Raw genomic sequence first — 20,144 nt, forward strand, 5'->3', positions numbered from 1 at the left:
ATTTAAACAAAAAGAAAATACATTCTGTGTGTTTCTCAAAACTATTTGTTAGCATTTGGATATATATTTTTGTAATTTTAAAAAAAGAGTATACATTCTTATTTATTAAAACAGTGAAAAAAGAAATGAAGTTTATACAATACTAGGTTATATGTGGTTTTCAAAGTAATGTTATCTTGATGAATGTTTGGAATGGATGTGCCTGCTTTTTGCCTAATCCACCGTGCCCAGGTGTTTGTTTTCCCATACTTCCTGTGATGTTACCAGGTTGAAGTTCATGTGATGTAACTTCCTGTGACATCAGGAAGGGGTCACATGGCATGCAATGTCACTTCCGCTACCCCTGCTGCAGCAACAAATGATGGATGGAATGCTAAAGAAAGCATACGTTCACTCCCAGTCAAGAGATCTGGGTTAAATCCATTGTTCTTTTGCTCACTACGCCACCCCAGTTTGGACCTAGCCATATGCAAAACAGTCATAACCCTTCTCCTCATTGGACCAGTCCAGCCTGAACTGCCAAGCCAGGTCCTCCCTGGACCAGAAACAAGCATCCAGGGAAAGGTTTCGGGGTATCTCCCCTCATCAGCCAGGCTAGTTTGAATCCAGTGACACAGCACGCAAGGGACTCACATCTGGGAATACCTATCCAACTTAGGGTGAGCAATGCTACAGCAATAAATGACGGACGTAATGCTCAATAAATCAAACATTCACCCCCAGTCAAGAGATCTGAGTTAAATCCATTGTTCTTTTGCTCACAATGCCACCACAGTTTGGACCCAGCCCAATGCAAATCAGTCTTGCTCCTGTTTCTCATGGGAACAGTCCAGCCCGAACTGAAACAATCATCCTGGAACCAGTTTCGGGATATCACCCCTCATCAGCGAGGCTAGCTTGAATCTGCTACCCTTGGCATTTTGATAAATTGATGTCCATGTGACTATTGGGCAGCTTTTAACGTCAAATCACAACCACTATGCACTATAACACTGTGCCTGCTACACCAAGCTTGCATGTCTTTATTTTGTGAACAGAAGTATTTAAAAGCAAACGCACTTGCTTTGTGAAGGTTGTGTTACTCACTAGACAAAGATTACTCAAGCTTGCCCAAGTTAACGCGCCTGCTTTTAGAAAGGTTGTGTTTTCCCTTAAAAATAAACAAGGCTTACTCAAGCATGGTTTTCCATTACTGCTGAGTAAAACGAACACTAATTACTGAGGCAAAATAAAAGGAATTATGTAACTGGGGACTAATGTTTGTAGGAAGCATGGAAGCGGGGATTATCTGCCATATCTGTGATCAGACACTTTGCAGAATTCTCCACAAAGAAATAGTCTTAAAAGTAAAATGTACCAGTAGACAGGGGCTAGCTTGGCAAGTAAGACTGGGGGGGGGGCTGCTTCAGATTTTCTAACAATAATGCTTGCATATGTTAATCATTATATGAAGAGCAGCGCATGAGGGGGGCTTAAAGGCCAGTGGAAAGGGAAAGGTCTGCAGGTTGTGTATGAGAACTTAAGGCAGCATTTTATCAAATTGACATGTTAGGACCTTCAAAACACACAGTGTGCTTATGTAAAATACCAGGTGAACTTTGACAGACACCTTACCATATTCGATTGAAAGCTCCTGTACCCAAATATTTGTTAAATAATACATTTATTAGACGGGTGTAACACCCCCCCTGAAGCTACGTCCCTGACCAGGAATGCACTACTGATCGGATGTGACTGTAATTGTTAAAGATGTGGAACTTGCTTGCAAGAGATTTAAACCCCCAAGATAATGATGCGTTCCAGTCCACGTTGAACAAAACAAATATTGATTTTTACAGTAAATGTGCCATCCGGTAAGAACCTGGTGCTCTTTCTTTCAGGTGCCATCTCTAGCTCTTCAGGCCTTCAGTGGAACCATGTTGAACGTGCTACTCCTTTGTTGGTGCTTGCTTCAAAGTTGTCAGGCCATGCTGACCTCTGACCTTAGCAGTGACTATCTGGACGAGATAAACCCAAATGTGGATGACATGGAGCCCCTCAACTACCCAAATCGACGAGTCAAGGTCCCGACTCTGACGCTCACAGGTCAGTGCCATTAAATTCAGATGGCTTATAAAGTCAGATCTCAAATGCCCCTTTACTTCATTCCTTCGTGATCCCCATCCTCAATAATTTCCCCTATATGTTCATTTTGTCATCTTCATGTATCATCTCCAATTTCATAACAATTCCATCCTACTTTCATTTTCACTCTTTGTCATTGTCCCTTCTCTTCCATATTTTTCTCTATCTTCTCTCTCTATCTTTCTCCTTTAACACATTCTGTCCATGTTTTCCCTCCCTCAATCTATCCTCTGTAAGTTTCATTGCTCTTCTTCTCTATTGTCCCCTCTACCACATCATTCTTCCATGTATACTCATTTTTCCATCATTCCCTTTCAGCCCATCATTCTAGCCTTTCTATTATTCTCATCTATGTAATTTTAATATGCGTTGATATTACCATATCGAGGCTAATGTTAGATAGCCCATTAAATTTTGCATTAGTGAGTGAAAATTGGCTGATAAAGTAGCAACACTTCTTGTACTTGATGTATATCTTTGCATACTAGCCCACAGACTCCACAAAGATGGAATCCGGAGCAAGGCCCTTGACTGGATCTGCTCCTTCCTCTCTCGCAGAACACAATGGGTCAGACTCCCTCCTTTCCTCTCCAAACCCACACCGACCACCTGTAGAGTCCCCCAAGGCTCCTCCATCAGCCCAACCTTGTTATGCATCTAAATGGCCCTACTCGTCTCAATCATCAGACCACATGGACTCAACATCGTATTGTATGCAGATGGCACCCAACTCATCCTCTCGCTTTCCAACTAACCCAACCTCGCCAAACTTAACTTTCAAGATGGTATGGAACAGTCGCCAGTTGGATGAAGAACAGTTGCCTACAACTCAACACAGACAAAACAAAGGTGCTCATCATGGGTCCACACCCAGATGCCTGGAACAACACCTGGTGCACCCCTGCCCTGAGGAAACCTCCCCCCCCCACAGACCACGCACGCAACCTCAGAATCATCCTGGACACCAAACTCAAAATGGACCACTAGATCAACGCCGTCACCTCTTCCTGCTACCACACCCTCCGCCTACTCCGTAAGACCTTCAACTGGATTTCTCTCGAACACAGGAAAACCGTCACCTATGCCCTAATCAGTAACAGACTAGACTACGGTAACGCACTCTACGCCAGGATCAGCAAGAACCTCACATACAAACTACAGAACGTCCAGAATGCCGCCACCAGACTAGTCCTTAACCTGCCACTGCTAAATCAGCCAACACTTACGGACTCTACACTGGCTCCCTGTCGAAAAGAGAATCACCTTCAAACTACTCACCCATACCCACAAAACCCTCCACAACAACGGACCCGCCTACATGAACCACTGCCTCACATTCCACGCACTCTAAAGATCCATCCGCTCAGCACAGCTCTCACTTGTGAAGGTAATACGCATAAAGAAGACCAGATCAGGAGGATGCTCCTTCACCCTCCTCGCTGCCAAGGCATGGAACTCCCTGCCCCTCCACCTCCTGCAGACCCCATCACTCCCCAAGTTCCTGAAGGACCTCAACACCTGGCTCTTTGACCAGACGCCGTAATCTCCTAGAGGCTGCCCCCCTTCCTTCAGCACCTTGAGACCCACTTTGGTGAGTAGCTGCGCTATATAAACTCTTGCTTGATATATGTTCATCTATCCCCCAAGGGAAAGAAACCATTAGACGATGATTTGCAAACCAACTTAGATACGTTTGAAACATTCAGGATGGTCAGTGGCTATTCACAGGGAATATCAATTTATGTAAATTAAATGCATCAAACATTGGAAGACATCCAGTATGCTTTGCAAAATGATCTTTGGATGGTCTGTGGAACCTCCTATTTAGAGTATGGATGCGAAACGTATGAGGAAAGGAGAGAAACACTTCCTCTAAACTGTCTTTTACGTGTGCAGTTGGCACTTCCTCCTGTCTTTGGTAATATCTTAGATGATGAGCATATGAAAAGTAGAAGGTGGCCAAGCTGGCCAAGATGGCGAACGTGAACTATTAGCACCCTGCACCATCCACCTTGCAATCACCTTGAATCCGAACTCTGGGCCCAGCCGTGACATCAACTTACTCCCCTCCGCTGTGGAACTCACAGACGCAGGCCACCTTTGAGGGCTGGGGTGCCCTGTGTGCCCTCTGTGCACCTCCAGCGACGGGACGAGAGACCACCTGGGACAGGGGGGCGCAGTCTAAACCGGGGCATGCTGAACAGGCACAGTCAGGTCAGGTCCAAAAGGCTTTATTTGGCAAAATAATTGTGATCCATAAAAGCAACAAGTTAATACAATAAAATATATTACAATATAGTTAAAACATGCATCTCATGAAACCAAAATTCACACAATTGCCAAAATAGTTAAAATAAAAAAAATAGATTTAAAAAAGTACAACGAAAAACAAACATCTCACAGATTAGCACCTGATTCATCCATTACAGTTTACAATTGTTTTCTTCTAACACTATTTGAATAAAGCCATTCAAATACTAAGCATAGTAACAGCAGAACAAAGCCTGAGATTTGTTGTAAGAGCCTTGACCCAATTAACTATTTGTATTCTCTGAGTCATCTAATAGAGCGTTAATACGGATCACTTTAGAAAGAAACAGGGCGAACCTTTGTCATACTGTCACATCCCTTATTTCATACAAATGCTTAAACGCCTCCTGATGATGAATGATTCTTTCTTGTAGGAAGGGCGGTTTAAGATGGGATTTCCTGTGAATTAGGTGAAACTTGCCAAAGAGTGCTAAGGGCTGAGTAGTCTGCTCCGACTGGTTATCACAGTGGCATTGGCGGGTGATTGTCCCCCAACTTTCCTTTTTTGGGAATTCAGTCAAATATTGGTGATAAGTAAACCGAGTTAAAAGGTACCTATTCTGTGCAATATTGGTTATCGTGAGGTACAGTTTTCATCCAGGCTGATTGTTTAATTCTATATACCACCCACTCTTGCCTTGGGAGGTCTACTTTCTCTCTCTTCCTACAGCAAACCCTAAACAAATGCTCTTTTATATCTTTTTTTAGAATACCTGAAAATTTCCTCTGGGTGAGACCATAAATCCCTCTCTGTCTGGTGCAATCCCAAAAGGGCCTGCTTTGTATTCCATATCTAAGGGATTTATTCATCATATCTAGGCCTATACAATCCTTAAGAAAGAAGAAAGCAAAGTTTTTTGTTTGGACCAAACAGATCGCCATAATTGGAGGGGTTTAATTTCAACAGTATCCCAGAGGAAATCAACACCCATTACCAGTGAACAATGCATGCCGGAGTGGAGTTGGGTACTGCCAGGAGTTTCTGCAAAAAGGCATTTTCTACTTTTTGTAGAAGCCCCTTGCCCCCTGTAGCCCAGATCACTGCGCCATACACCGCTGTTGAAAATAGTTTTTGCATTATAAAGGGTGAGCATCTGAGCAATTGGTTTGTCGCCTAACGTAGAGGCAACCTCATCAGCCCTTAATTATTCTTGGTCATGTTCAAAACTCAGATCTCCCTTTGGCGCTTTCAGTCCACTTTAGATGAAAACTGGATCCCCTGGTAACTAAAAGGGTAATTTCCTCCCCTTAATAAAAAATGTGTGTTGTTTCCCTCCTGTACGGCCACAACTCATTGTATACGTTTTGGCAATATTAATTTTTATACTTCTCCTCTCCATGAAGTCTGAGAATGAGTCTATTAAAAGCTGCAGACTTTTTGGGGTATGTGCTAAGACAGTCGCTTTGCCGGGATACATGAGTATTGGATATTACGCCTCCCAATCCTGGGTGTATCTGTATGAATATAAGAGGAAGGACCCTAGGACACACTCCTGTTGAACCCCTCTCCGTTTGCCAACAGTTGCAATCAATTCACACTGTGTTCTAAATCAAACTTTGGCTTTTAAGTCGTTTTACAAGTGGGCCAAAAATGAAAGAATCTCCTTAGGGCCCCCCTTTTTATCTAGACAATCTCAGAGTTTCCTGTGATCGACTAAGTCGAAAGCACTACTTAAATCGATGAAACAGATGTATAGTGACCCATACATGGCTTGAGTATAATTCCCCATTAACTGGTTAAAGATGAGCAATTGCTTTCCCAACCCCAGACCTTTTCTAAACCCATAGTGGGCGCTTAAGAGTATTTCATTCTCTTCTGCCCATAGTTCCAATTTCTCGACAAAACTCCCCAATAATTTGGCGAAAGATTCAAATAGAGAGATAAGCCAGTAATATTTTGGGTCGTTTCTAGATCCCTTCTTGAAAATGGGTATGATAAGGGAAGTTGATCAAGTGGAATGTACATAGTCAGCTTCTGTCACGTTGAGGACCTTGGTCAGAAATGGGGCCCCTATGTTGGGTACAGCTCTATATATATCCATTGGGACCCCATCAGGGCTCGCAGCCTTCCCCTTCGGACTGTTACAGGCACAATCGCAAAAAGCCCTGCCGGAGCAGACCAGCCTTGCCCGCAATCAGAGCATCCCCTCTCTGGGCACACCTTCATGCAAGCCTACCACTGGAATATTATTTCTCGTATAGCATCCTCAGCCCTATGCTCAAGTGTCTGAACTTTTCCAGAAAGTTCCACAACCTGGCGAGACATTGTCAGTTGTTCCGGTTTCAGTTCTGCAACAGAGGTCTCTACCTCTTTGGCCCTATCCACCAACTTGAGGTGGTCAGCTTTGAGTAGGCCTAGACCCACAGACACCACACTGATATCTTGTTGTAAGGTAGCCTTAGTGTCAGCAATTGCTGCAAGTATTTTAGCCAGTTGGGCATGTATTGAGTTCGCTGGGGACCTGGGGCCTGACAGGATCCTGGGGAGTGTCTCCAGCTTCAAGCAGTACTCCTGTGTGTCTGATCCTTGCTTTGCCCATGGTTACACAGTAGGTGGTTCCCTATGTGAAGAGTAGAGCAAACTATCACCCACCAATGAAGGTAACTCACTCCATCCCAGAAGAAACACTGAGCGTGACAGGACTAAGCATGGGCGGAAAATCCGTTACGCTCGCGGATTTTGCGGATTTTCGGTAAATTCGCAATCCGCGAGATTCGCGAATTTCCCGCAAAATCCGCAAATTCGCACACAGCGGATTTTTTTTCTTTGCGGTGTAAGTTCGCAATTGCGAACATGTAGGTGCGGCGGGCAGCAACAATCTCGCACTCGGGAAATTACAAAAATTGCAATTCCGCACAAGAAATCTACTAGCAAGCAGCATAGACCTTCTGAAAATGATTATTTTTATCAGAATAACTCCTCAGGTTGACATTTGCCTGCACTTTTTTAGATTTGAGGCCTATTGATTTTCTTTGGATAACTTTTGGATTAGAAATCAACTTTCTCATATAAGCTTGGTGGGGCATTAAAGTTGCTGTAATGCTGCTCTGCAGAAAAACGAGTTTTGCAAAAGTGAAAGCAGGTTCAAAAGTTCAAACTCATCATTAGTAACCGTTCCCTGTAGTGCTTCCTGACAAGGGCCCCTCCAAAGTTCAGTTGCTACTTGCAACAATTGTTCAGTTGCTAGTTGCAACAATTGTATGACCCTGCTCTGACCCTCACAGCAGGCTCATAGAATAGCTACAAGTAGGCCACAAAGGTCCTGGAAAAAAAATTGCACTGCAACAGAAAGCAAATTACAGATAAGGATGCAGGTGCCAGACTGGAATTTTAAAACAGTGACACATTAATAAATCAACCCCAAATTAATTCATGTCAGTTGAAGCAGGCAGGTGTGCTTGCTTTTTCCCCCCATAATCTACAGTGATGATGAACCAGAGGGTGGCATAAGGCATTGATGTACCAGAGGGTGGCAAGGGTAAAACAGAGGGTGGTAGGGGTGAAACAGAGGGTGCTGGGAACCTATGATGATGAACCAGACGTAGAAACAACATAATCGTGACCGTTGCGAGCCGACATGTAAGTTCGCGATTGCGAACTGTTACAAAACCCTCGCGAACTGTCAGAAATCCTTGCGAACTGGCAGAAATCCTTGCGAACACAAAAAAAAAATCCACAAATTCGCGAGAATTTGCGGATTTTGCAGATTGCGAGTTCGCAAATTCGCAAAATTCGCGAACGCCAGATTCGCAAAATTCCCCCATGCTTAGACAGGACCATAATGGGCAAGAATCCCAGGGAGAACACTAAATTAGCAGTCACTCACGGGTAGTCTCACCTGGCTATCTGAATAAGTTAAGGCTGCAAGAAGCGCTCCTAGAGGTCTCAAGGTTAATGTCCCTGAGCCACACTTTTAGTGGCAATAGGGGACCTCCTGGAGGTCGCCGGCACCCCAAATGTCTCCTCCAGCGCTCACCAAACTTTGCCTAAAGGCAGGGCTCTGCACAGTACTCAAGGCACATGCTCAGGGAACTGAGTAGGCCTTGTGAAGGCACTCTGTTGATTGTCAAGTGCCAGAATCCACCTGAGGTCCCAAATGATGGCCTGCCTCCAGGGGTGCGAGCACTCAGCATTCCACTGCCTCTCCACTCCACTGCAAGCATTCTCGAGCCCCGTCCTGGGCCCCAGAATGCAGAACCCTCTCTGACAGGCCGCCAAGTTACCCCGGGGGGTGGGTTACTACGGAGGCTGTAGTGGTAACCGTGCATCGCGCGAGTAGCGCGCAATGCTTTATTGTGTGTCAATTGTTCATGCGCGTGATGGTTCATGTGTTATGCTGTATCTTGTTGTGATTTAAAAGTGTGGCTCACGCATGGTGGATCCGTTTGGTGGAGGTTCGAACAATGCTTCTCAGTCACTGTTAGTGCTTTCCACTGAAGGGATGCTCCGTACGCTGGGTGGAGTTATCTTCTAATAAACTCCTTCTTCAAAGTCAATTGGATTCCCTGGAATCCTTGTTTTTACATTTGGCGACGATCGGTGAGTGACTCCACCCACATACCCACGCCGAGGATTTACTTATTTTTACCTCCTTTGTCAACCCTTATCCATTTACCATCTCCTTAAGTCCGGTTATTCTCGATGTCCTCCGTTTTGATCATGGTATTACTGTCTGTTTAGGGTTTGACCCGGAAAAGGTATGTGAACATTTGATTTTACGGAGCTCCCATTGGCCCACACTCTATTTACATATTTCGGATTTATCGAGTGCCTAGACTGTAAGCGGTTACGTCTTTCGTAATAGCCATTTTCTAATTGGCCAGTAAGCATTGCCTCAAGTAATTATGTCCCTACGTTACCGCCTGTTACTGAATAGTGCGCATTTCTTTAAGCGTCTAACGTTACCAAACATAGCATGTTTTCCTTTGAAGAATGCTGTCCGCGCTGATGTTTGACGTTCAACAGCACCACCTTGGCGATCTGAATTCATATTAGATACATTGTATCACTTCAAGTCCAACTTCGTTTCTGAAGAATTTTGACAGCGCGTTGGATTTACTTTCAGCGACTCTCACGCTTAATTGTTCTTTCTAGTTTAAAGAAGCATTTTTCAGCTCGTTAATAATTTTAACAGCAACGCGCAAGCTTCACTTAATAACCATCAGAATTTAACATTTTTACAGAGCGTCAGGAACTTCAACAGAGGGGCGCCCGCTTCATTAACAACTTATCAGAATTTCCTTCAGCGACGCGCACACTAATAAATACTTAAAGTACATATACTTTCAGCGATACCCACACTTTAACTGTCACGTGTCAGAATTTTTAACAGCTACACACACGCTACATTTAACTGTACATCTGAATTGCTTTGCCTTCATTTTTCATAATTCAATGTTTTTCTTTCACATGTTTCATTTGTAATTTTTTTTTTGGGAACTGTGATGGTTAATGTTCAACAAATTACCCAACCCCCTCCATTCCTTAGCAAACCTGGTAGCCTTGAAATCATTTAGTCAGAATGGTTTAGGCCGTTTGAAAACCATTTAGTTGCTATTGACTCTGTTAGTTATTCTCCTGCTCGTAAGTTTGCATTGCTATTTGGATGTCTTGGCCAAGTTGCCCAAAGGATTTTTCATAGTATTGTACCTATTCCACCACCAGCATCTCATTCAGGTGATGGACAGTGAAATGTTTACCTGGAAGCAGTCGCACGCCTTAAAAACTATTTTCAGAAGAACCAAACATCATGCTAGAACGACATCATTTTCATAGAAGAAAGCAAAGAAAGGAAGAGAAAGTGGGAGAGTATATATCTGCACTCAAAGTTTTAGCAACCACATGTGATTTTGGACCTCTGTCTGATAAATATATCCGGGATCAGTTCGTTTTTAATTGCGCTTCACGTAAGATTAAAGAGAGGATTTTAGGATGCAAAAACCCTTCCTTATCCGAGGTAATTTATCTATCTTTGGGCATTGAACGTTCCACTCTCTCCAGTAACGCAATGCAGGATAGCCCTAAAATCAGAGTTAATCTCCTTTCATCATCAGAAACTGACCAAGACAATTCCATATGTGCAGTAAATGTTAAAAACAAAAATGTTAAGTTTGTCAAAAAAAACTATCTTTCTTTTGCTACAGATGCGGCTCCAAAAACCCCATTGACAATTACCCAAATTGCCCCACCATCAACAAATGCTATGTAATTTGAAAAAAAAAAGGGACATTTTCAGGGAGTATGTAGAAATGTTAAAAGGTGAATTAACATGAACTGTGTTGATTCAGATGTTGAAGCTTGTAGCAATTCGCTTAACAACGTAATTGTAACGCTAGACCGTGATGGTGAAACAAATTCCATAAAAGGTCCTTTATGTTCTGCTATAATTGACAATATTCCTTTACAGGTGATGGCTGACTCAGGTTCACCTATTACGATCCTGAGAGATACTACCTTTCATGATTTATGGAACAGGAAGGTAGATCTCCTTCACTCTGATGTAAACCCAAAAGCATTTGGGGAAAAAAGACATAAATATGATTGGGTATTTTACTGGTTTGGTACAATGCCTTGGTAGGGAAACTATGACAAAAATGTATGTTGCAGAGAAAGGAAAGAATATCATCGGTTGGAAAGACCTTGCTCGTATGGGCTTATAATTAGTTCCTGGGGATGAGAATCCCATTAAGGTTGGGAACTTCTGGTGTGTAACATTGAATGTAACGTGTCAGATACAGATTCTAAAGTGCTAAAAGAGATTATTTCCAAGTTCAAACCAGTTTTCAGTGACACAGTGGGTATTGTTAAGGGCATTGAGCACCGAATCAGATTAATTCCTGGGGCTCAACCGATTTTGCATAAAGTACTCTCTGTTCCTTTAAGCGTGAGGAATCAATTGAAAGAAACTTTAAAGAATTTGTGTGATCAAGGTATTATAGAACCAACCAAATCCTCACAACGGGTTGCGCCCATCGTAGTCGCACGCAAAAAGTCTGGCGAAATTAGGTTTTGTGCAGACTTGCACGCCTCAAACAAAAATATTATTGTAGAATGCCACCCACTACCTTAAATTCATGAGTTATTAGCAAATCTTGGAGGTGCTAAATGGTTTTCTCTTATCGACTGGAGATCAGCTTATCATCAAGTTCCTCTGTCAAAAGATTCTCAAGAGTTAACAACTTTCGTTACCCCCTTCGGGGCATACACATTTTTACGACTTCCGTTCGGCCTAGCGTCGGCTGGGAGCGTATTTCAGAAACTCATGGATACACTGTTTCATGAAATCAGTGGCGTACAGGCTTATTTAGATGATATTTTGATTTATGTAAAATCAATAGAGGAACATAATGCGATTTTAAAACAAGTTCTGTCAATTTTGATGTCAAGAAATATGACTGTACGTACAGATAAGTGTAAGTTTGCAGTCTAGGAACTAAAGTATTTAGGTCACACAGTTTCCAAACAAGGGATCAAACGTAAGCTTTCAGTTATTAGGGCCATTGAGGATGCCAAACCCCCCACTGCTAAAGACTCCTTACGATCTTTCTTAGGATTGGCCGAGTATTACACCAGGTTTGTTCCCTCCTACGCTCAAGTAGTTGAGCCTTTATGCATGGTTCTGAGGAAAGGTAGAAGTTTTAGCTGGACTACTGATCTAGAAAAAGTTTTCAGTGATGTTAAGACAATGATTGTGTCTGCACAAGCCTTACACGTTTTCAGGGATGATTGTACATCTATCATAACTGTAGATGCTAGTATTTCAGGTCTTGGGGCAGTACTTACACAAAGAGTTAAAGGTCACAAACAAACTGTAGCTTTCGCATCAAGATCACTCAAGTCATTTGAACAACAGTACAGTACTATCGAAAGAGAGGCATTGGCATGTGTGTGGGCAGTGCATAAATTTAAAATGTACATTTGGGGTCGGAAGTTTGAACTCGTAACTGACCACAAACCCTTGATTTATATTTTTGACAAGGAAAATTCTTCTTGTGTGTCAGCCAGGTTGATGAGGTTAGTGTCCAGATTACAAGAGTTTCATTTCAAAATTAAACATATTCAGGGTGGAAAGAATTTCTGAGCGGACTGTCTTTCAAGCTTGTGAGAAAGAGGTAGTTCTTCAGAAAGTCATTGATTATTCTACTCATTGCTGGCCTGAGTCTAGGTGTTTAGAAGGTGATTTACGTGTATTTGCCCAAGTTTCTGATGATCTTTCAGTAGAGAAAGGAATCGTTCGAAGGGGGGACAAATTCGTTCCTCCGTCTAAATTACGTCCTTTAATTGTGAACGAGGCTCATTAGGGACATTTGGGGGTCATTAAAACCATTATGAAAATAAAACAACATTACTAGTGGCCTTCTTTAGATACTCAGGTGAGAAAGACAATCGATGATTGCCCTGAATGCCTTTTACCAGTTAAACACTGGCATACTCTAAAGGTACCTTTGCACCCCACTGAATTTCCACACACTTCATGGGGAAAGGTTGGCCTCGATTTTTCTGGCCCCTATTCCATTTTAAATCAAGAAAAGAAACATGTTTTTAATGGTTGACTATTTTTCAAAGTGGATGTATCATGATTTTGTAAAAGCGCCTGATATTGACTCACCAATATCATTTTTAATTAAGGTTTTCCATTTAGAAGGTTCTCCTAAAGTCATTGTGACAGATAACGGTACCTATTTTGTGTCCGAAAAGTCACTTTGTATTCACCTTCATCAAACGGTTTGGTGGAGAGAGGAAATAAAGTGATCAAGGAAGGGATACAAATAGCTTTGGCTTCCAATCTTAACGTTGAAGATTTAATTTAAAAAAAGTGTGGAGTTACAACACCAAGCCTCACTGCACTACTGGAATCTCACCTTTTACTTTATTAAGAGGCAGGAAGGCACATTCTGTTTTGTTTCCAACATGGTTGAAAGATATTGCTGGTGAGAAGATTTGAAGAAAGTATGTGAAAGAGTAAATGAGAAACAAGCTCAAATGAAAGTTAACTTTGATTAAAAAAAATGCAGTTCCTCCAATGCAGATGTTCTGGTAGGTGATTGGGTTTTAATTAAAAAGCCAAGCAAAGTTAGAAAAGGAGAATCAACATTTTTTGATCCAGTTCAAGTCCTTAAAGTTAGCAAGGGGGCTGCTTTTATTGATAGGAAAGGGTGGTGGAACAAGAGACTGTTGTATTTCTATCTAGGACCCTAATTCGATATTCCCAATTCATGCCCTTGTGCGGTTATAATCAATAATATCCTTATAAAGGCATAAGAATCATATCCATATTCAGTAATAGCCCATGCAGTCCAAAGCACAGCACGGCTACTCCCATCGACTCCTAGAAAGCACAACGCGTTCTTTAGACAAACCAAGCCTTCAGAAGCCCGGGAAATTCCCCCCCTGCTTTTGTTTTGATTTGAACAAGAACTCCTGGAGTCCAGAAAGAACTGTTAGTTCTTAGTGACGTCTTATGTCCAACCTTACGTCAAACCCGGCACCTTTCAGGTATAAAATACCAACAGTTGCCTTAAGCAAACACATGGTGGTTTGGAGCAGAGCGGCTATCTACTTGCCCGAGAGCCCAGATGATGCGAGAGCCCACGGAAGCCGCCCCTCCCCTTTGACGCGCTGGAGAAGCTACTTTTTCTCACGCCGAGAAAATCCAGCGCCGGTGTTCTCGAGTCACCCTTTCGGGTTGCTGGGAGATCGAGTCCTGAAGAAAGAGATACCAGACCTCCCTTATTCTATTACCAAGTTACGGAGCTGACTAAACCCTTAAAGAGAATTCTTGATTCAGACACTTGGCAGAAAACAATCTTATCCAACTTAACTTAAACTGCTACTTACTTACTCCTTCCCAAGTATTAGGCTTAGGTCAGGTACATTGGGGTAGGTGTAGTTAGAAGCACCAGTTGAGTACGTTAGTCAATGGTTTTATGTATGTATATATATTTTATCTATTTTAAAGTATCATATGGCTAAGAAACCATATCTATGCTTTTACAGTATTATTTCATAATACTACTCTTACTGTACGCATAATAAGTATTGCAATTGTGGCAATTCATTTCTCTTGCATGAGAAAGAAGACTGCTCAATAAAATAACACCTTTTATTGAAAAACGCCCGTCTCTCTATCTCTCTGCACTCTGGTGAAACTAAGTATGCACGATTGCCTGAGTGAAATAGCTGCCTATTGTTTTCACACGACTCTAGAGATACACTCTATTCTGAGGGAGCAAAGTTGTCATGTTTGTATGGTTGTGAGAAGCTAATCCCTTCTTGTCTAATCCGGAGAGTTAACTCTTTCCTGAACATTCGAGAAAGTTTCTAGTGACCTCTGAGCTAGCTGGCGAAACTAATTAAGTCTAATATAGTCAGTAGAGACCTAGTCGACCTCAGTCCTACGTCTACACTGCTGTTTATATTATTCCAATGCGCAGAGCCTATTGGGAATATAGGAACTACACTACAAGACAACTGGTTAATTATGCGGAGTAGTCGTGGGAGAGTTGAAGAGGATCTTGATTGGAGTCACTGGTTAGATTCGTCAAGGAAGGATGAAATTCCAGCTCAGTCCTCTCTACCTCCATTTTCTTCCTCCACTTGTTCAAATTCATGCGATCATGTCCATTTAGATAGAAATTCGTATTCTCAGAATGTTCTTCTGGGGGTCGACACAATTAAGATCCCAAAAAGATTTGATGGTTTTGTCAGGCATTAAGCAATATATATTAAATGTTTCTCTTATTATTTTTATTATTGTAAGGGGGAAGGTGGTGTAGTGTTAAGCGTGCATCGCGCGAGCAGCGCACAATGCTTTATTGTGTGTCAATTGTTCACGCGCGTGATGTTTCATGTATTATGCTGTTTCTTGTTGTGATTTAAAAGTGTGGCTCACGCATGGTGGATCCTTTTGGTGGACTTTCGAACGATGCTTCTCAGTCACAGTTCGTGCTTTCCACTGAAGGGATGCTCCGTACGCTGGGTGGAATTATCTTCTAATAAACTCCTTCAATGTCAATTGGATTCCCTGCATTCCTTCTTTCTACAGAGACCCACTAATAACTAATGCGCACAACAGGCCTTTAACATGGTCTCTCCCTCGATCTGCCGCCTTCCCTAGTGCAGTACGCCAAGCCCCAACCTAGGCCCGAGGTATTCTCTAGGAGCCCCCGGATCCATTACCACCTATTTTGAACACACCTCACAAGGGGAAGCATTGGAAGAATTACTATGAATTTGTTCAAGGTAGATATGGCCAGGGGGGAGGATAGGGTCCGGACATTTAAAGGTAGAGATGCTGACACAGTGATCGATTTTATTTTTGTCTCGCCAGGAATAGTAAATGTGGTCTCTTCTTATGAAGTTGTAGTTTCAGTTTTTAGTGATCATAATCCCCTGGTACTGTCGCTGACCTTTGGTGATGTTATGACCAGACGGGAGGAGAGTCGGACAGATACTAATAACTTAATTCCCAAGGATCAGGGCAGAAGACTTAATTGGGCCAAGGTGGTCCCAGATACTTTTATGAAGGATCTTGCGACCAAGGCACATGCAGACATGGCAGTCTGCTTAGATAGCACGGCAGATGGTAAAGCCATTATTGGTGCCTATGTCGCCATCTGTACTCAAATTAACCAGGACCTGAAGTCTAACAGCAAGCGGAAAGCATCAAACCAATCTAGGTGGTTCGATGCTAACTGCTCGGAAGCTCATAAATTTTTTTTGCATGAATTAAAACAAAAGCCCAGAAATCGTGAGCTTGTTGCTGGGCAAAGGAAAAACTATAACCTGGCCATAGCTAATCGCAAAAGGGCTGGTAAAAGGGAGGCCTGGGATAACCTTATCTCTACTGATGTTCTTAGAGATAGCAGCAAATTCTGGGCAATCATCAATCACCCCTATTTTTCTGGAGCAGTCAATTCTGTTTTGGATCGTGTGATCCCAGATGAGAAATGGGTTGCCCACTTTAGTAAGATTTATGACATTGCGGAGGGCGCCACAGACGAGATGGGTCTTGTACATATGCACCCAGCCCCCATGTTATGCTTTAACGAGGTAGAGGTCCAAAGGGCCATAGAGGAGATGACAAAAAATAAAGCACCAGGACCTGATGGCGTCCCTGCAGACTTATACAGGACCCCACCTAAATTCTGGACGAAGACATTAACAAACATCTTCAACGCCACTAGCACTTCAGGGTTCCCCTCGTCCTGGGCAACCTCTATAATAATACCCATATTCAAAAAAGGATTAAGGAGTGACCCCGCCTGCTACAGGCCGATTTCCCTGATTGACTCTGCCATTAAGATTCTGGGCAGAGTCATCCTGCATAGACTGGAAGACTGCCTGAAGGAGAGGGGGGTCCTTTCCAACCTACACTATGGGTTTAGGGCCAAAAGAGGCACCCTTGACCAATGTCTAAATCTTTACATGCTAATTAGTAAATACACCCAGGCCAAATTGGCCTGTTATTTATGCCCTTATGGACCTTTCTTCGGCCTTCGACCTTGTCAACCGAGAGAAGCTGTGGTCCATTTTATATAATTTAGGGATTGACCCGTCGCCAGTAAATTTTCTGGCTGTCCTCAACCAAGGACTTTTAGCTTCTATCAGTCAACAAGGAAGGGGGATGCACCAGCTTTTTTAGGTCCAAACAAGGCGTCAGGCAGGGCTGCATCTTGGCGCCCCTCCTGTTCACCTTATATATAAACTCACTGGAAAAATCTTTGGAGGGGCCTACATTAGATGTACCACGAGCAGGGGACTCTGTGGTGCCAGTACTTCTTTACGCGGATGATGCGGTGCTATTGGCCCGCACAGGACTGGGGCTGCAGAGACTTCTGGATGCATTTGGGGAATTTATGTGCACTTTAGACCTTCAGGTAAACAACAAATGTCATGATCGCAGGTAAACGACCAAAGACCCTTAAAATAAAACGCTTTACCTGCAATGGGGCGGATGTATCCAGGGTTCCTGTATTCACGTATCTGGGCGTCATTTTTGACGAAAGGGGCACTTGGGGACCCCAACTAAAAGCTAAAGGCACTGCTGTTACTAGATCAACCTCAGCCCTCATGGGCTTGGCAAAACCTTTGGGGTCATGTCCCATTGAAGCTTTGCTAACAGTGTATAAATCCAAATGTTTGTCTATAGCATTGTATGGCGCGTCATTGTGGTGTTATATGCCCCAAGGTAAATTGCAGATTGTAGAGAACAAATTTCTAAGATCCCTATTAGCGGTCCCCCAATCCACTCCAGTATTTTCGGTGCACTCTGAGGTAGGACTCGGTTATATCACCGATCAGTTACACTTCGCCCCACTGATTAGCTGGGCCGAAACTTGGCTCAACAATGAGATTACATTGAACCACACTATTTTAAAAGATTGTATGGCACTAGATTTGACAAACAAAATTCCCTAGCTAGTATATATTAAAGACACTCTGTGTAAATTGGGACGGCCAGAATTATACGCTTCACCAAACTTGCTGCAGAAGGGTGACATAAACTGGATTAAGAACAACTTTCTGGGATTAGCTGTGCAAGAACGGGAGGCAGTGGGTGTGCAAAAACCTTGTGTCAGGGCGAATTATATGCTTCTGGCCACTCCACTTATTGAACCTTACCTAAAGATCGTTACTCTCCCATTCCATCGACACTTTCTTGTCAGATTAGATTTAATATTATACAGTTCTCCCTGGGTCATTTTCCAGTATGGAGAAAACCAGATCAGTCCATTCCCTGCAGTAGTGATAATTTTTCTGATCAATCCTTAATGCACTTTATCATGTTCTGTGACCATTATGCTGATATCAGAAAACAGTTTCTGGTACCTCTGCTGAGAGAGGCGGATTTTACACAAGTGCGGCCTGCACTTATGTATTTACTGTTGGGCAGCACCCGGGTAATATTTGGGGTTGCCTGCTTCTTGGTTGCAGCTATGCGTATTAAGGCCAAAAGATCGATGGTGAATGTCTCTGAGGTGTGACTCTATTTTAGCTAATATTTTATTCTTTTGTGTATGATGTTATTTATCCATTGTAATTGTATATTCATGATGATGAATTGGTTCAAAATGCTTTTTTAATCTTGGAATAATGTACTGTAATTGCTTTTATGATTTTAATTAATCGAATAAAGTATGATATGACTATGACTATGACTATTCTCTAGTCCAAGAGGCCATAGATTCCCAGCCCATACGCCCCTGCCCCCAGTTCTGCTTACCAGGCAAACACCAAAAGCAGTGTTAGGGGTCCTGAGGGATTCGGTCTGTTAGCCATTAGCAGTTGGCTGACAGTGCAGGCTCCCTTTTAGGGGTGAAGTGAGGGCCGTCCACATCCCCCCAGTGCTGACAGCAGGAAATCTAGGTGCAAGGGCGCCTAGGTCCGATCAGTGTGCTCTGAATCGTCTGCAGCTCTTCAAACGGTCGGGGTACACCCAAGGGTCCGAGCTTGGCACCATCCAGAGTCTGATCTCAGTGCCAGCCGTCGGCGCCATTTTAGGAATGAAAGCTGCAGCAGTCACGATCAGCCAACTCCTCCGCATCAACAATTGCGCCAGCAGCCGCAACCCTCTTGGGTGCTGCACAGGGGGTGCCGCACTCAGGAATGTATCAGGATCATTTCTAGGCACTCCACAGCTCAGATGGATATGTGTTGGGCTGGTGCGGAGCAGCAGGCTCAAGCGACCGCCATCTTCAGCGTCCAAGCCACACCCCCAAACATATTTATATCTTTATTCACACCCTCACTAACCACTTTACAAACTCAAATTAGGTTTAGAGCATGACAGTTTCATCACTACTAGACCTGCTCCTATTCTTTGTGAAGACCCACGTCTTCCAAAAGATTTTTACTAGATACCTATCCTAGGATATCCGCCACGGTGGACAACTTTGTACATCCGCTTATATATAGAACAATGTCATATTTTGCAAGAAGATTTTTCTGTAAACACATGTGGAGCTGTGGTAACCTATGTACCCTAAGTGTACGTGAAAACAACCCACCAATACAAGGAAAAAAGGTGAGGGGAGTTGGCAGAGCCTCACGGGAGCAACACCCGGGGAGGAATAAACAGGCTGGTACTCGCCTGTGTCCTCACATTCTCATCATCAGCTACTGCCAACTGAAAACAAACAGGGTAGGTAATGAACAGTGCAGATAAAGAAAAAATACATATCTACTTATGTGCTAGTGACCCAAAAGGTGTGACAAACTCTGTACATGGGAATTGGGACACTTATCAAATAAAAGAAGCTAGGCTACACTGGCTATATTACTTTTATTCCTTGCTGTGAGCCCGCTCTATTAAAAACCAGCATGTTTCATTGCCTGTTTAGATTTACCGGCAACTTCATCAGGGTTTGGGTCTGCGTCTTGTCTGCACCTTACTTCTCCATTTATTGTACCTGTAGTTACACACAAACAACACATATACCACATGATTACATTACACATCTTAAGTGGCTTGACTAAGACACATTCACTGGACAAATATACATAGAGTGATCATCAATCGGAAAGTGGTGTAACAGATGTCTGCCATATATAACCTCTTTATTGTTTACCAGGTAGCCACTGTTCATGCGTGTACCAGTGCCCCCGTAGATGAAATTGGAAAAGATCTGGTGTTTGTAGCTATCTTTGTTGCTACCGGAAACTGCCTTTGGTCAGTCTACAACGTAAAACAACATACATAAAAACATGC

General features: G+C 43.0%; 1 protein-coding gene across 1 annotated transcript in view; it reads left to right on the forward strand.

Annotated features, from left to right (window-relative positions):
* The first annotated feature begins 1,916 nt into the window (after positions 1–1,916).
* AGRP (agouti related neuropeptide) overlaps positions 1,917–20,144 on the forward strand; it is a 41,032-nt gene continuing 22,804 nt past the window's right edge. The window contains exon 1 of the mRNA XM_086946474.1: positions 1,917–2,085. Within this exon, the coding sequence (XP_086802600.1) occupies positions 1,917–2,085 (169 nt within the window). The remainder of the gene's footprint in view (positions 2,086–20,144) is intronic.

The sequence above is a fragment of the Lissotriton vulgaris genome, chromosome 12, assembly GCF_964263255.1.
Source record: "Lissotriton vulgaris chromosome 12, aLisVul1.2, whole genome shotgun sequence".
NCBI classification, from domain to species: domain Eukaryota; kingdom Metazoa; phylum Chordata; class Amphibia; order Caudata; family Salamandridae; genus Lissotriton; species Lissotriton vulgaris.